This window comes from Dendropsophus ebraccatus, chromosome 1, assembly GCF_027789765.1.
Source record: "Dendropsophus ebraccatus isolate aDenEbr1 chromosome 1, aDenEbr1.pat, whole genome shotgun sequence".
In the NCBI taxonomy this organism is placed as follows: Eukaryota; Metazoa; Chordata; class Amphibia; order Anura; family Hylidae; genus Dendropsophus; species Dendropsophus ebraccatus.
Genome location: NC_091454.1, coordinates 150,692,340 through 150,707,895, shown reverse-complemented (window position 1 = coordinate 150,707,895; position 15,556 = coordinate 150,692,340). Strand labels below are relative to the sequence as shown.

The 15,556-nt window shown below is 44.1% G+C and overlaps 1 protein-coding gene across 1 annotated transcript in view; it reads left to right on the top strand.

Annotated features, from left to right (window-relative positions):
- Positions 1-9,663: 9,663 nt before the first annotated feature.
- TRPM1 (transient receptor potential cation channel subfamily M member 1) overlaps positions 9,664-15,556 on the top strand; it is a 108,753-nt gene continuing 102,860 nt past the window's right edge. The window contains exon 1 of the mRNA XM_069981942.1: positions 9,664-9,795. Coding sequence (XP_069838043.1) covers positions 9,664-9,795 — 132 coding nt within the window. The remainder of the gene's footprint in view (positions 9,796-15,556) is intronic.

The window sequence follows — 15,556 nt, the reverse complement described above, 5'->3', positions numbered from 1 at the left end:
ATTATTATTATTATTATTTATTTATAAAGCGCCCTTAATTCCAGAGCGCTATACAATAGATAGGGGTAACAAGCAGAACAATACAAGATCAAAACACATTACATGAAGGCAAAAGACAGGCTGGTACATGGGGAAGAGGATCCTGCCCACGAGGGCTTACAATCTATAAGGTACAGGGAGAGAAACAGAGGTAAAGTGCAGCCAGTCAAGTGTGTTGCAGAATTTTTATAGGTTGTAGCCTAGTTTGAAGAAATGGGTTTTCAGGTTACTTTTGAAGGACTTGGTGGTGGGTGAGAGCCGGATGTGTCGGGGTAGCAAGTTCCAGAGTATGGGGGAGGCTTGGGCAAAGTCTTGGAGGCGGTTGTGCGAGGTACGAACGAGGGGGGAGCGCAGAAGGAGGTCACTGGAGGATCGAAGGTTGTGTGAGGGACAGTAGCGGGATATCAGGTCAATACAGGGGAATACTTTCAAATAATAGCAGTGACTGGTCTGAGCAAAAAATTGTGTTTATTTTCAGGTATTCACCAGGCGCAGCCATAATAAATTTAGCAACTTGGTGCAGCTTCCTGATGTATTAGAGCAAAACATTCCATAGGGTAAAGAGTTTCATGTTTTTTTTTCAAGACATTTTTTGTATTGATCAGCATAAAACCTCAATTCATAGTCCCTGTAGGTGATGAGGTATTCTGCTTCAGGTTCTGTCTAAATAGGATTATAGTGTATTTATTATTAAATGAGACTTAGGGTGGTATTACACGGGCCGAGCAGGGCCCGATAATACCAGTAAACGAGCAGCGATCTGCTAGATTGTTGCTCGTTTACTGGGCCTATTACACGGCCCGATAATCGTTTGACAAGAGCTGCAAGGACATCGTTACCGATGTCCTTGCAGCCCTTGCTAAACTGGCATACTGGTCCGCGCTCTAGCTTCACAGCGGCCTGTCAGCTGGTAGGCCGCTCAGCCAATCACAGGCCGGGACCGCAGCGGCCTGTGATTGGCTGAACGGCCAATCAGCTGACAGGCCTCTATGAAGCTAGAGCGCGTGCGGGACCCCGGGAGAAGCGGACGGCAGGAGCAGCCCTGGAACGTGGATGGGTAATGTATATCGTTAGTCGCCGGCCACGCACCACTATTACACGCAGCGGTGCGCGGTCGGCGCCCGACAAAAATAGGGTCTAACCTATATCAACGATCAGCCGATGATCGTTGTCATCGGCTGATCATTGCATTTATTACACGGAGCGATAATCGGCCAAATCGGGCCAATTCGCCGATTATCGTTCCGTGTAATAGTACCCTTAGTTTTAGCTAACAGTCTAAATATTCCAAGCTAGCTAAATTTGCCATGTTATTTACAAATCAAATAAAATTTACACAGGATTTGGCCAAAAAGCTTCCTAATTAAAATCTCTAAATCCTAACAAAGGAAGCACACTGATGAAGCACATGTTTCTCATCAAATCATCATGCCTTACAACATAACATTTCAAAATCTAGTTTCCAGACCTTTTTGAAAGATTGCTAAAAATTGGTGTCTCCTGTTATTTTCAATATATATACTGAGAATTAAAGGGGTAGTCTAATCTCAGTTTATACAGTTACATTTGTAGGAATCAAGTGTAATATTTTTGCAAATACAATCATTAAACAAACTTGTCTCCTTCTCCTGATATGCCTGCTTTATTCCTTCCATCTTTGTCAGTTTGTTGTCTAGGTTACCGACCACCACTCACTTCTACAAACAGTGGTCTGGCTGGTTTATATAGCTATAATGTAGATGTATAGATTGGGGAGATTTATTACTGCCCACAAACAACCCACAGCAACCAATAACAGCTCAGCTTTCAGCTCTAGTAACATGAAAGAGGAGCTGTGGTTGCTGTCGGTGCCAATGTATATTTTACACCCTTTGATAAATCATGTGACAGAAGTGGGTGGGGGGCAAAGTAGTCGAGTGTTAACATGGAAGTGAGGATTTTCAGCTGTCTTAGGGTGTAAGTCAGGAGGTGCTGCAGACAAAGGGCCCAATGTATGGAATAGAAACCTGTTACAAACAAGCTTAGATAATGGAGTCTCAACATGACAGTTTTATAGTACAGAAGCACAAGCCAGGATGACAGAAATGGCTGCACATCGCACCCATGGTTGATGCGAAAGCTTGTTCAGCTACATTAAAAGCCAACATCAGAAGTTAGTATATAATTTGATAAAACCATATTGCCTCATGTACCACGTGCAGGTCTTCTGATACACATGAGTCCCTACACTAAACGACACTGTGTCGGTTAGTGAACCCCAACCCCACAAAGCAAGCGCAAGCAGGGAAGGGGGGCCATAGAATGGCCATGCAAGACCACTCTCACGGGACCAAACCCCAAGGGCCCCTCCATACCCTGCAGGCGGAGAAGGCAAATGCCAAGCAATACAAGTGTGAACATAGTCTTACTACTCACCAATGCACCAGCAGGTAGAATGAGAGAAATAGGAGGTACCTACCATATGTACACAGGTGCTTCCCGCTAGTTTGGATCACATGGGTTTTACAAGGGAGAAGTGCTAGCCACAAAGAAATGGGAGGGGGGGGGGCTCTGGGTCTGGTCCTGTGACAGTAGGGTTGCAGGGCCATTCTGTGGCCCCCCTTCTCTGCTTGTGCTTGCTTTATGGGGTTGGCAGTCGCTGACTGCACAGTGTCGTTTAGCGTAAGGACTCTTGTATCAGAAGACCTGCACGTGGTACATGAGGCAATGTGGTTTGATCAAATTAAATACTAACTTCTGATGTTGTTTTTTAATGTAGCTGAACAAGCTTTTGTATCAACCATGGGTGCGATGTGCAGCCATTTCTGTCCTCCAGGCTTGTGTATTTTATAGTACTGAAACTATCATGGCAATCAGCTGGGTTCGGCTCTATACACTTTGTAAATTTAACCCCTAATAACATTTATTTTATTTAAGGGAACCAATCAGCAAATTTCTGCAGATTGAGCTTCCAGGGACGCTGCAGAGATGTTGCTAGCACATCTCCTACCATACCGGGGGTTGTGTGTTCCATAGCTTTATTGCTTTGCAAAAGGATCTTTAATCAGGTGTGCGGTTTTTGCCTATGACATTTTTTTGCCTATGACATTTAGGCTGCTGTTAGTACTGTAGGAATATGATTTTTTTTTTAAGAATTATATATAAATTACAGTATGTTAATTTATGATGCCTTGACCTCAATTAGACTTTCTCAAACAAGACTGTAAATTAGAACCAAGAAGCACTTAGTGATGAAAGAAGGATCTTTAAACAGTCTTGGTTGGTTCATGTGTGTGAAGCATATCCTAGCAGTGTGATGTAGGAGAGCAGCTGATGGAAAGAGACATCAGGCACGTCTGCAAATAAGCAAGTGAAGCATTATAGTACCCCCACCACTTACACCCTATTTTTAAAGTGACACTGCCCCCCCCCCCTTTTGCATTCTGGCTCCTCTACACAGATGTAAAGGGTAAATTTAGCAGTTTTCATACCTTATTTTATATCATACGTCATGGTGCTTCTTCCAGTTAAAAGTGATCTTTTATCATCTGCAGATTGTGCCACCCGGGCGGGGCTTCTCAACCGAAGCACCACTTAGCCCCGCCTACATCGCCACCATAGACCCCAACAATTAAGAAAGGCAAAAGCTTTGGAGGATTCCCTAGTTGGATTGTTATAGCGAGATATGCCCATAGAAACAGATTCACCTAAATATCCTGCAGAAAGGTATTTTATTTGCACAGTTTGACCATTGGACTGAGGATGATAGGCAAACTTCAACTTAAACTTGACCTCTAATAACTTTTAGTGAACACCAGAACTTGAAGATAAATTAAATTCCATGGCAGTTTATTGGAAAACTGCCTCTGCAGATTTGTGCCAAAACCCAAAAATGAATTCAAATGGGATAGAAATATAAAAGGAGAACTTCTCTTTTTTATTGTATCCTCTTCTGGCTTTAGCACAAAAACTGTAGTGGCAGTATTCCCAAAAAATGCAGTGTGTGTTTCCAGCCTGTAGGCTCAGGCAACATGTACTGCCTGTAGTCTCTGACCATGCACACAATACAAGTACAGGAGCCCATAAATCCGGACCGTATAATGACATGTCCTTTTAAGGGTTTTCCAATATAACAAACTTTTCCGAACAAAGTAATTGAGAGCATATTACCCATGTTATCTTATGTTCTGGAGACATATTATTTTTAACATTGGGTAAGCATATAGAGGTTGATGGAAGGAAATAAACAATGATCAAGGTCATGTTATATAATTATAATAGCATTAGCTATTCTGTCCTTTGGTTGGATTGTCAACCATAACGAAATAGTCCTTTGCTGGTAAAACAAGGTCTTGCACAATGACCTGTTGGTGAGACCTATAAAACTAAAAGGAAAATTAGTGTGTGCGTGTGTGTGTGTGGGGGGGGTTGTCCATAGGTCTCCAAGTGCTCCATATAGATGTTCATTAGGAAGTAGGGTGAACTAAAACGGGGGGGGGGGGGGGGGGGGGGGGGGTTACCTGCAATATTATTGTTTAAGTATCAGGTCGTTTGGTGAAAGGTTTGTCTCATTTGTGTGATATGTCCTATTCTTTTGCTTTCCGGGCCCAGACCAATGCAATTGCAGGCCCAACATTGCAGATAGTATACAGACCATTGCACATACACACAGGGGGATTGTGAAAAAGTGTGTGCACTGTTCTGTGGCAGGAGCAGGGTCACATTTCAGAGAGGAAATCAGGAAGTGATCAGATCCATGGGGAGAAGAACAGTACAGGGCTGTCAGCTATTGTACTTAAATACAGCACAGAATTATGATCCATATAACATATAGTACATTCATCCATATAACATAGTACAAAACCCCACATTTCATCTAGCTATACTAACTCAATTTTTAATCAGTAATATAATATAATATTTTCCTACTGATTTATTGATCTTCAAAAATGTATTTGTGTTCAAAATTTTGACAGCTGAACACAGGATTAAAATGCTTTATGGATTTGGCTTTGTTCACAGCTGTGTCAGAGGTTCCACCAAAATTCCCAGGCATAACATTGCAGCATGCAATGCTATTTTGTCTGTTAAAATATCTAACGCCAAGTTGGAAACCTGATCGACCCCATTAAAATCAGTGGCTCAGCCGGGCAGCATTAGTGTCTAGCTAATTGTTCTCTTAGTTGGACTGTTCCTACATAGTGTGCATGTAGCCTTATGGACATCAGTTTAGATCCTTTGTTAACAATGAAACACCCACAAAATATTTCAGTCACTAGCCTAACCTTACAGGCTTCATTTACGTTATACAATAAGAGCAATGCTTTTATCCATGTTGAGGCTAAGTTCACACAGTATATTTCAGTCAGTATTTGGTCAGGAGGGGATTGAAAACACAGAAAGGCTCTGTTGTCGCAATGTTAAGTGGATGGCCGCCATATAACAGTAAAGAACTGCGATAATTTCAATATAACAGCCGTTGTTTTAAAATAGCAAATATTTGCCATTAAATGGCGGCCATCCACTCAATTTCAACATTGTGTGAATAGATCCTTTCTGTTTTCAATCCACTCCTAGTTAAGGTTGAAATATGAGGACCACAATACTGACTGAAATATGCTGTGTGCAGGGGCGTAGCTAATGTCTCCTGGGCCCTGGTGCGAGAGGCCAACTTGGGCCCCCCCCCCCTCCTTTCACGACCAAGTGATGCTATTGGTGTGTGTATATATATATATATATATATATATATATATACACACACACCAAGACAGATATTACCACTAACACCAGCATATTGGAAGAGAAAGTATTATCACCGTACATATTACTGCCATACTGTTACCGACCAAATCCTGTATACTGAGACCTATATTACCAGTAATACCAGTATATAGGAAGGAAACATTACTGCCACACCACAACCACTACCATCACCACCATATTGTTACTGACCAAATCCAGTATACTAAATCACCTCATCCAGTCATATAGAGGTGGCCCCAGCTCTACACAGGCTCTATACACCATTACAGTGCAGATATATCAGGTGACTCACAGGGGGACGTCTTCTCTGATCGGAGTTCTTCCCTTTTCATCTTCTTCTCCATTTGCCCTGGGCCGTTATGAGAACTTCTCCGAGCCACGAATCCACAGAATCTGCCAGACAGACATATTAGTCTCCTCACTCTGGCACCATCCTCATCTATATACACACTGCACATCTGTACTGTCCCCTTTACACACTCCTTTAGTGGGTAGCCTGACTCTATGTGACCCCCTAATAATATATGCCCCCCTCTGTGTATTCCCTCTCCCCCTATGTTGCCCCCCCCAAATAGATGGCCCCTCTCCCCCCATGTTGCCCTCCTTATAGATGGCCCCTCTCCCCCCATGTTGCCCTCCTTATAGATGGCCCCCTCTCCCCCCCACCCTCCCTTATAGATGGCCTCCTCTCCACCCTCCATATAGATGGCCCCCTTTACCCCCTCCCTTATAGATGGCCCCCTCTCTCCTCACCCTCCCTTATGGATGGCCCCCTCTCCCCCCACCCTCCCTTATAGATGGCCCCCTCTCCCCCCCTCCCTTATAGATGGTCCCCTTCCCCCCCCACCCTCCCTTATAGATGTCCCCTTCCCCCCCACCCTCCCTTATAGATGGTCCCCTTCCCCCCACCCTCCCTTATAGATGGTCCCCTTCACCCCCCTCCCTTATAGATGGTCCCCTTCCGCCCCTCCCTTATAGATTGTCCCCTTCACCCCCCCCCTCCCTTATAGATGGTCCCCTTCACCCCCCCTCCCTTATAGATGGTCCCCTTCACCCCCCCTCCCTTATAGATGGCCCCCTTTCCCCCCCTCCCTTATAGATGGTCCCCTTCACCCCCCCTCCCTTATAGATGGTCCCCTTCACCCCCCCTCCCTTATAGATGGTCCCCTTCACCCCCCCTCCCTTATAGATGGTCCCCTTCACCCCCCTCCCTTATAGATGGTCCCCTTCACCCCCCCTCCTCCCTTATAGATGGTCCCCTTCACCCCCGCCTCCTCCCTTATAGATGGTCCCCTTCACCCCCCCCCCTCCTCCCTTATAGATGGTCCCCTTCACCCCCCCCTCCTCCCTTATAGATGGTCCCCTTTCCCCCCCACCCTCATAGATGCCCCCCTCTTTCCCCCCACCCGTACAGGCTGATAAAAAACAAAACTTAACTCACCTGACAACGCGCTCCCACGTTGATCCTCACTCCTTCGGTCTGTGCCCGGCTGCTGCGCGGTTGCCGGGGGTGTCGCGTCTTATCCCCGGCAGCGCGCGCATCCCAGAGCTCCCTGCGCGCCGGAACCAGAAGTCAGGGCCCAAGGCGCGCAGGGAGCTCTGGGATGCGTGCGCTGCCGGGGATAAGACGCGACATCCCCTGCAGCTGCGCAGCAGCCGGGGTAAGACAGAGTCGGACTCTTGTGACCGCAAGCAAAACAATGCTTGCGGTCACAAGAGTGATTGAAAGGGAGAGCCTTGCGGGGCCCTGAGGGCCCCGCGGGCCCCCCTTTGTGGCGGGCCCGGTCGCGGCGGCGACCCCCGCGACCACGGTGGCTACGCCACTGGCTGTGTGTGAACCCAGCCTGATTGTGAGTCACACTTACATAGTGGCTATGTTCACAGGGAAAGGTATCCAGAACACAATGGCGCCTTGGACCATCAGGCTGAAAGGATCAATACACCAGCCAGACTAGGCACGGCTCGGGGCCCTCGACCCTTCGTCATGACGCCTAGCAAAGATGCATACTCAGGTGTGTCCTTAAAGCGTAACTGTCATGTTTTTTTTATTGCAGAAATCAGTAGTATAAGCAGTTTTAATAAACTCTGTAATAGGTTTCATCAGCCAAAAAAGCCTCTTTCTGTACTCAAGAAGCAATTTCCCAGCCTCCCCCCTTGACTTCTTATCTTCTCATGTCTTCATTACAGAGAAGCCAGTGAAGAGCTCTGCTCTCTCCATTGTAAGCCTATGAAGGGGAGAGGGGCTGAGGGAGATGAGGGAGAAGGAAGAGGTGACATGAAGGTCAGCTGTTTGTAGACTGTCTGGGCACCTAAAACGCTAAATTCAGGTTTCAGAAAGGTCAGTGCTTATCTATTAACTTACTGAGAGAAGATTGCAGGGTGTTGTGCTCTGCAGAACTGCTCCGTGCTCAGTCACTCCTAACAGCCCCTCCCCTCTCCATAGCCACATAATGGACACAGAAATCCTGCTTCATCTGAAGTCAGGGGGGAGGCTGGGATCATTGCTTTTTCAGTCCAGAAGGAAACTCTTTTGGTTTATAAAAACTATTACAGAGTTTCTTAAAATCGCTTGTACTGTTGATATTTAATGTTTTCAGAAAAATGACCCTGAAATGACAGTTACGCTTTAAGCATCAGTGCTTTTGCTTGCATTGATTGATGAAAGAAATCCGTACCTGGCACATGCCTGCATGGGGAGCGCAGCGTTTTTGCGCAACGTATCCTGCCACCCACAAAACATTATAGTTACCCTTTAATTAAAACGTCCATTGAATTTGATAGTAAAGACTGTGAAAGGACGCTGAAAAAAGAAAAACTGTGAACAACTAAAACATAACATCTATTTGCAAAAGACATCCACGAATAATTGCCATGATGATTATTATGACGTCCGTACACAGCGCACACAGCGTCCGTAATTTAGTACACTGCATTGGGCATCTGCCATTCCATTGATTTCAATGCATTCCATTGAGATCAATTAAAATGTGGTAATAACGGGCGTCATTTTAAAAAGAAAATCAGACACCTTTTCTCTTTTTTTTTTACTTAGTATAACCAACAGCAGAATACAAAAGTGAAGAGTTTATATTTATACAGGTTCCAATGTTAGTAGAATGACAAGTTACTAGGTTAGTCGGTTGTATTTAATCACCTAGCGGTGTATCTGTTTTACATTGTAAGCTCCTCGCGGCAGGGATTTCTGCCGCCTGTGCACTCTGGGAATATACATGTACAGGATATGTGTTTTCATAAGGATGGACTCCGCACACTGTGTTGCTCTTTTTTCTGCTCAGCAGCATTAAGCTAAAGCCACTCTTGTTTTTATGATCCAGATCTTGTCCTTATCTGTAGATCTGCTGTAGGCACTTTTGCTGCACAAGCTGCTCCTGACATTTCACTATGCAGGCTCCTAGCTCCTGGCCTGGACACCATCTGCTCCTTTTGCAGTGATACCAGAATGATTGACCTATGTTTTGCATTGGGAAAAAAAAACAACTTTTTGGGCTGATGCTTCACAAAGTAGATTTACCTTCAATCACCATTTATTAAATCTCCATCCATTAAAAACCATAGCTTGCTGGAGCTGCGTGCATTAAGCCTGATTATAGAGGCTGTAGCAAGGGGGATGGGATGCAGCAGTCTGTACCCATGTGTTGCTCAGTTTTGTTCCCTCTCCATGATAGCTTATTCCCTCCTAGCTATGACTACAAGAGCTTCTATACTCTGGGACTTTTCTATATAAATGTGATGTCTTATTCTCTAGTCTTATATGCTGTCTTTCCAATCTCCTGAGCTGCCTGGCCATTAAACGGGGGCTCAGGCTATGCGAAAAAAAGAAACTAAAGTTCTTCTTAATGGCCTGATGCTGATATAGTGTACATGGAGGGAAAAGGACAAGGGGGTAAAAGACCTGTTGGAGCTAGAGGAGGGAAGCTCTCAGGTTCTTTAAGAAGGATGAGCGGTTCCTTCAAACGCACATCTTTAAAGGGCTCATCTTCTGGATCCCAAAAGGTACGTCCCTAATGCTGGAATTAAACTGTTGCATCTCCGTGTTCTTAAGACCACTATTGGTATATGCACTTGTGTTTCTATAAGTATGTGAGATTTCTATAAAAGGTCAAGGTCAATCTAATTCTCACCTTTAGGCTATGTTCACACATAGTACTTTAATCAGTATTTCTGTCAGTATTGGGGTCATTATCACTAGCTAAAATCAGGAGTGGAACTGACAGGGCAGAAAAAAAAATGCACAATTTCTGTATTTTCAACCCACTCCCAGTTTTGGTTGAAAGAATACTGACTAAAATACTGACCTAAATTCTATGTGTGAACATAGCCTTTTTGTTACTATGAAAAATGTGTGCGTTTCAATGTATAGTATCTTTTTTCTTATTAATTTTTATAAGGTACTGATATGTTTAGACATTGTAGCATTTCATTGAATTTGCGTCAAAATTTTATTTACTCTGTTTCGAAACAAAGTATAATATATTTTTTGTAATGTAATTGCTTCTCTACAATAGAATTTTAACTAATTTTATTTTAAAAAAACTTAGTTTTGTGTTCAGTCTCAGATTTTGGAAGTATATTTTCCTGAATGTTTTATAGTTTGTTATTACTAGATTGTTATGATATCACCATGTAAATTCTAATTAGAACTCATATATTTCCACCATAAAGCTTTGCTATATGACACTTAGTGTCATTTGTCACTTATAGACTCCTATCTTCACAAAATGTATACAATGCTGTATAAGTATTTTTAATCCTGTTCTATGGCATGACACGGAGGCCTGTGCTATTCCATCTAGAAATTCAAAGGGAACCCCGAAAGTAACAACTTAAGAGGAGGAAATGACACAGCTATGGCCCCTGTCAGGTGATCGGGACCTATTGATATGTTTGTCTTTCGGTGCGTTTACACAGACAGATTTATCTAAAAGATCTTTGAAGCCAAAGCCAGAAACAGACTATAAACAGGGATCAGGTCATAAAGGAAAGACTGGGATCTATCCTCTTTTTAAATCCATTCCTGGCTTTGGCTTCCAAAACCTGTCAGATAAATCTTTCTGTGTAAACGCACCCTTACATGTTGACACAAATGGCAAACAGACATCTCAAATGTAGAGCAAGAACCTCTGCATTGTGATAGAGGGATGGAAGGTGTTACTCAGAATAATATATAAATGTGTAACATGGTGTGGAAATGACACAGTCATGATATGCTTACTCTAAGGTTAACGCCAGCCATATTTTATAACATCATCCATCGTTGTGTCAAAAAATATTGGACGTTATTTGCACAATGACGGCCATCATTATGAAATACGGACATCATTTTTTATATAGTGTGAACCGTCCTAGCCTAATACTGTAAGGGCCAGTTCAATATATGGAAGAAAGAAAAACTTCGTCAGCTCACCCACTCAGCCTTGTTTCACCTTGCAACTGGATCTCCGTAGTGATAAAGCACGCAGATGCAATATTGCGGGCCGCAACCCGATTCATCCAAAGTAAAAGGAGGTTCTGCATCCACAGCTTCTAAAATTAGGATTCTTTATTAAATCGTCACAACAAAACAAAACAAAAAAAACAAACTCATAAAAAACACTCCGACGCGTTGCGAGGTAAGTCCCTCTTAATCATGGCAGTAGTCTTCTGGTTACAATCTGTATAAGTAAGGATGGCGGTGACTTTTAAGCCACTCACATCACCTCCGTGGCAGTCAACATAATGCCTAGAGAGGCCGGAGAGTGAGCGAGCATTAGAAGATGACATTGTCATCCTGACATCAGTCAGGTGCTCCCCTATCCGGGTCTTAAGTTTTCTAATGCTCGATCCCACATACTGTAGGTCACACACTGTACAGTGAGCAATGTACACAATGTGGGAGGAATTACAGTTCAGAAAAGATTGAATCTTGAGATCCCTACCTGTATTGGACAACACCACTGAAGTTTTTTTGGAGACATAGCGGCATATGCCGCAGCGCAGTGCCGCACAGGGAAAAAAGCCTGTAGTTTTTAGCCAATTTTGTGTGTGTGGCTGTGCATCCCTGCCGATATCGCTTGGGGACAATAAATTGCCCAAAGTCTGGCCTCTCCGTGCAACATATCTTACACCTTCATTAAGGATTTGTTCACACTTGGGGTCTGCAAAAAACAGCGGTAGATATTTGCTTATAATATTATGGATATCGTTGAACTGTGGACTGTAATTAGTTGAAAACGTAATCCCAGGTTTATCACTAGGTCCCTCTCTAGCATTCTTGGGTGTGTCCCGAGCCCTATCACGTAAATGATATGCTCTATTTTTCTGTTCTGCTAGACTTCGAGCTCGCTTGATAATGTGTGTCTTATACCCCCTAACTAGGAGTCTCTGCTCCAGATTGTGCACACCCGCAACATAAGCCGCACGGTCTGAACAGCTACGTATGAGGCGGATAAACTCCCCGATTGGGAGGTTCCTGGTGACGTGGGGTGAGTGGCTGCTTTTGGCATGCAGCACCCCATTACCCGCAGTGGGTTTGCAGTACAGGCTGGTGACAATTTTACCATTTTCAAATTGTAATTTGACATCCAAAAAGGAAATTGTCACCGGTTCAAATTGTGAGGTGAATTTTAAAATTGAGCGTATTGGCGTTAAGGTAACGCACCAAATCTGCAGCCTGTCCCTCAGACCCCTGCCATACCAGGAGGAGGTCATCTATATAGCGCCCATACCAGGTGATGGCACCTAGATAAGGGTTATGGATGCTATACAGAACCCAGTAGGCCATGTAAATATTGGCTAAAGATGGTGAAAAACTCGCGCCCATTGGGCAGCCAAGTATCTGGAGGTAGAAATCATCTAGGAATTGAAAAAAATTATTAGTGAGGAGAAAACGGGTTACAGTAAGAATGAAATCTGACAGGTTGTTGCTATAATTGCTATACTTGCCAATATGGTAGGCCAAGGCTTGTATCGCCATGTCATGGGGAATGTTGGAATAAAGCGCGACAAGCCATGACACATTCTCCATCGGAGGCAAATCTTCCATACTCGCAAGCAATCACGGGGGGTGATTGGACTCGCATGGTTAGAAAGAGGGAGGCGCTATGGATTCTTAACCTTAATACCAGGTTCCCGAAAGGGCTAAACTATAAATCTGATCTGTATTACATTTACTAGGGTTATACAGCTCTGTGATTCAGGCTAATGGTCACTAACCTGTATTGTAAGTTTGATATGTTGATAAGCACTTTTTTATGTAAATAGTTATGTGACGTACCTGGATCAGGTGCATGGGCAATCATGTGTTTTTGAGCCTGGTGGGCGTTCCACATTCAGCCTAACGTCACATCCTATCCTTACTTATACAGATTGTAACCAGAAGACTACTGCCATGATTAAGAGGGACTTACCTCGCAACGCGTCGGCGTGTTTTTTATGAGTTTGTTTTTTTGTTTTGTTTTGTTGTGACGATTTAATAAAGAATCATAATTTTAGAAGCTTAGGATGCAAAACCTCCTTTTACTAAGGGCCAGTTCACACTGAGGAAACACGGCACTTCGAGTGGAGAGGAGAGGAAGCTGACGAGCGCGCGCTCTCCCATTCGCTCAAAGCAGGACACCGAGCGCGGCAGGATTCTGCGGTGGAGAGCTCCGCCGCGGAATTGCGCTGGGTTTCCTCAGTGTGAACTGGCTCTAAGTGTGGCTGCAATAGTGCATTTATGCATGCTGAATACAGTAGCCTCAGTTTACCAATCTCAGACATAAAGTGTGTCTAATTTTAGTCTCAGACAAGTCACAGCCAATCACAGTTCAGCTTTCATTTCTCAAAATGAGTTGTAATTGGTTGCTATTTGTCTGGAGACAGAAATCAGACTCATTTTTGCCTGATAGATTGATAAACCTGGGCCAGTGAGTTAGCTAAAGAGTAGGCCTCAACAGTCACCAGTGTCTCTCCCCTTTTCTCTATTAGATTTGAAGGATTTAGAGGTGAAGGAGAAATCTATAGGCAAGTTTGTTGTTCTGATTCTTCCTTCTTTTTTTTTTTATGTGTACAATATTTTTGTGTCAAATTCTTTTCAATGTAGCTAGAATTGTCAAATTATCAGACATGATTTACAATGAATTTAGGGGATTGAATCTGAGATAGATTTGCTGTCCATTTCTTTAAGTATATTAGCATTACTTTTTGTAAAATAAATAAGGTGGAGACTTCCTGATCACTGGCATTACCCATACTTAGGCTGTAGCTGAAATAAGGGTTTTAGTTTTTATGCCCCAAAATGCCAATACGGTTCATGGAGTTTTTCCATGTGCTTGCTTTTTTTTTTTTTTTTTGAGGGGGGGGGGCAAATGAAATTTTTTTACTTTTGCCTGTCAGGATTGTGCCTTTGCGCTCCTCGGTTCAGGTTGTACAGCGGAGAAGGCGCTGATTCCTAAGCATTGTCTGAACAGGGATCTATCTTGTTTGTTCAGCCCCACCCGTTTTGTCTGGCAGAGTTCTGGCAGTGAAGCAGTTAGGGCCCTATTACACGGGACGATTATCGTGCAAAAAATCGTTAAATCGTTCGAATTTAAACAATAATCGTTCTGTGTAATTGCAGGCAAAGTTTTACCTGAACATGGCCAGAAGTCCGTGTTTGGGTCAAAATGCTGACTTCGAGTCTGGTCCCAAGTTAACCCCCAGTGGGCCGGACTGTGTGGGGGGGAGGGGATTATAACATCCATTACTAAGTTGGGCCTAGTGTTAGGCTGCATTCCCACGTTCCGTGATCCTGACGGATCACGGAAGTGGAATGCATGTACCAGAGTCCCCCTGTGCCCGGACAGCATCTGTAATTAGATGCTGGGAGCGGGGGAGACTGTATTCATAAGCGCCGCGCTGTAGTAACAGCACCGCGCGGCTGATTCATTACAGTGCGGCGCTTATGAATACAGTCTCCCCCGCTCCCAGCATCTAATTACAGATGCTGTCCGGGAGCAGGGGGACTCCGGTACATGCATTCCACGTCCGTGATCTGTCAGGATCACGGAACGTGGGAATGCAGCCTTAGCCCATATAAAATTGCTAACAACATTACCCCCCCCCCCATTATTACCCCAGTACCCACCGTACCCTTCGTTAACCATTTTATCAAAATGCTGGTCATCAACGTAGCCCACCAAATCTAATACAAGCCTCTGGATACTGATATCTAAAAAACAAAAGGGAAAACACACACAAAACAGGAGCAGAACACGAATCATTTTGACAGATATTCTGCAGCTTGCAGTATGCAGCATCTTGCCAGGTGCTGCTTACAGTCATCCACACTTAACCTTTTTTGTGCCAGACTAAACAATATGGTCCCCAGTGGGTTAAGTGAGGATGCATGCCATCCACACTTAATGCCATGGGAGCCAGATTGATTTCACACTGTACCCATTCCAGCAAGGAAAGGGGTTAAGTGCCCCCTTTTCTTGCTGGGATGGGTGCAGTGCTGGGGGGGTGAAGTGGGGACTGTTCATACTTACCAGGATAGCTGATGTGTCCCTATAGTGCACGGGGTGCTAAAGATGAAGGTAACTCTCTTACATTGATCCTCTGCACTGTTTTGGGGGACCCTGTAGTTTAATTCATATGCTAATGAGGTGGTTTTGAGCACTTGAGTTGCACTAACAATCTCCCCTGCACCAACCAAGGTAAGAAATTTACTTTCCTCCTCAGCGCCCTGTGCACTATAGAGACATATCAGCTATAGGGACATATCAGCTGGTTAGATGCTTCTTATACCTTATATCCT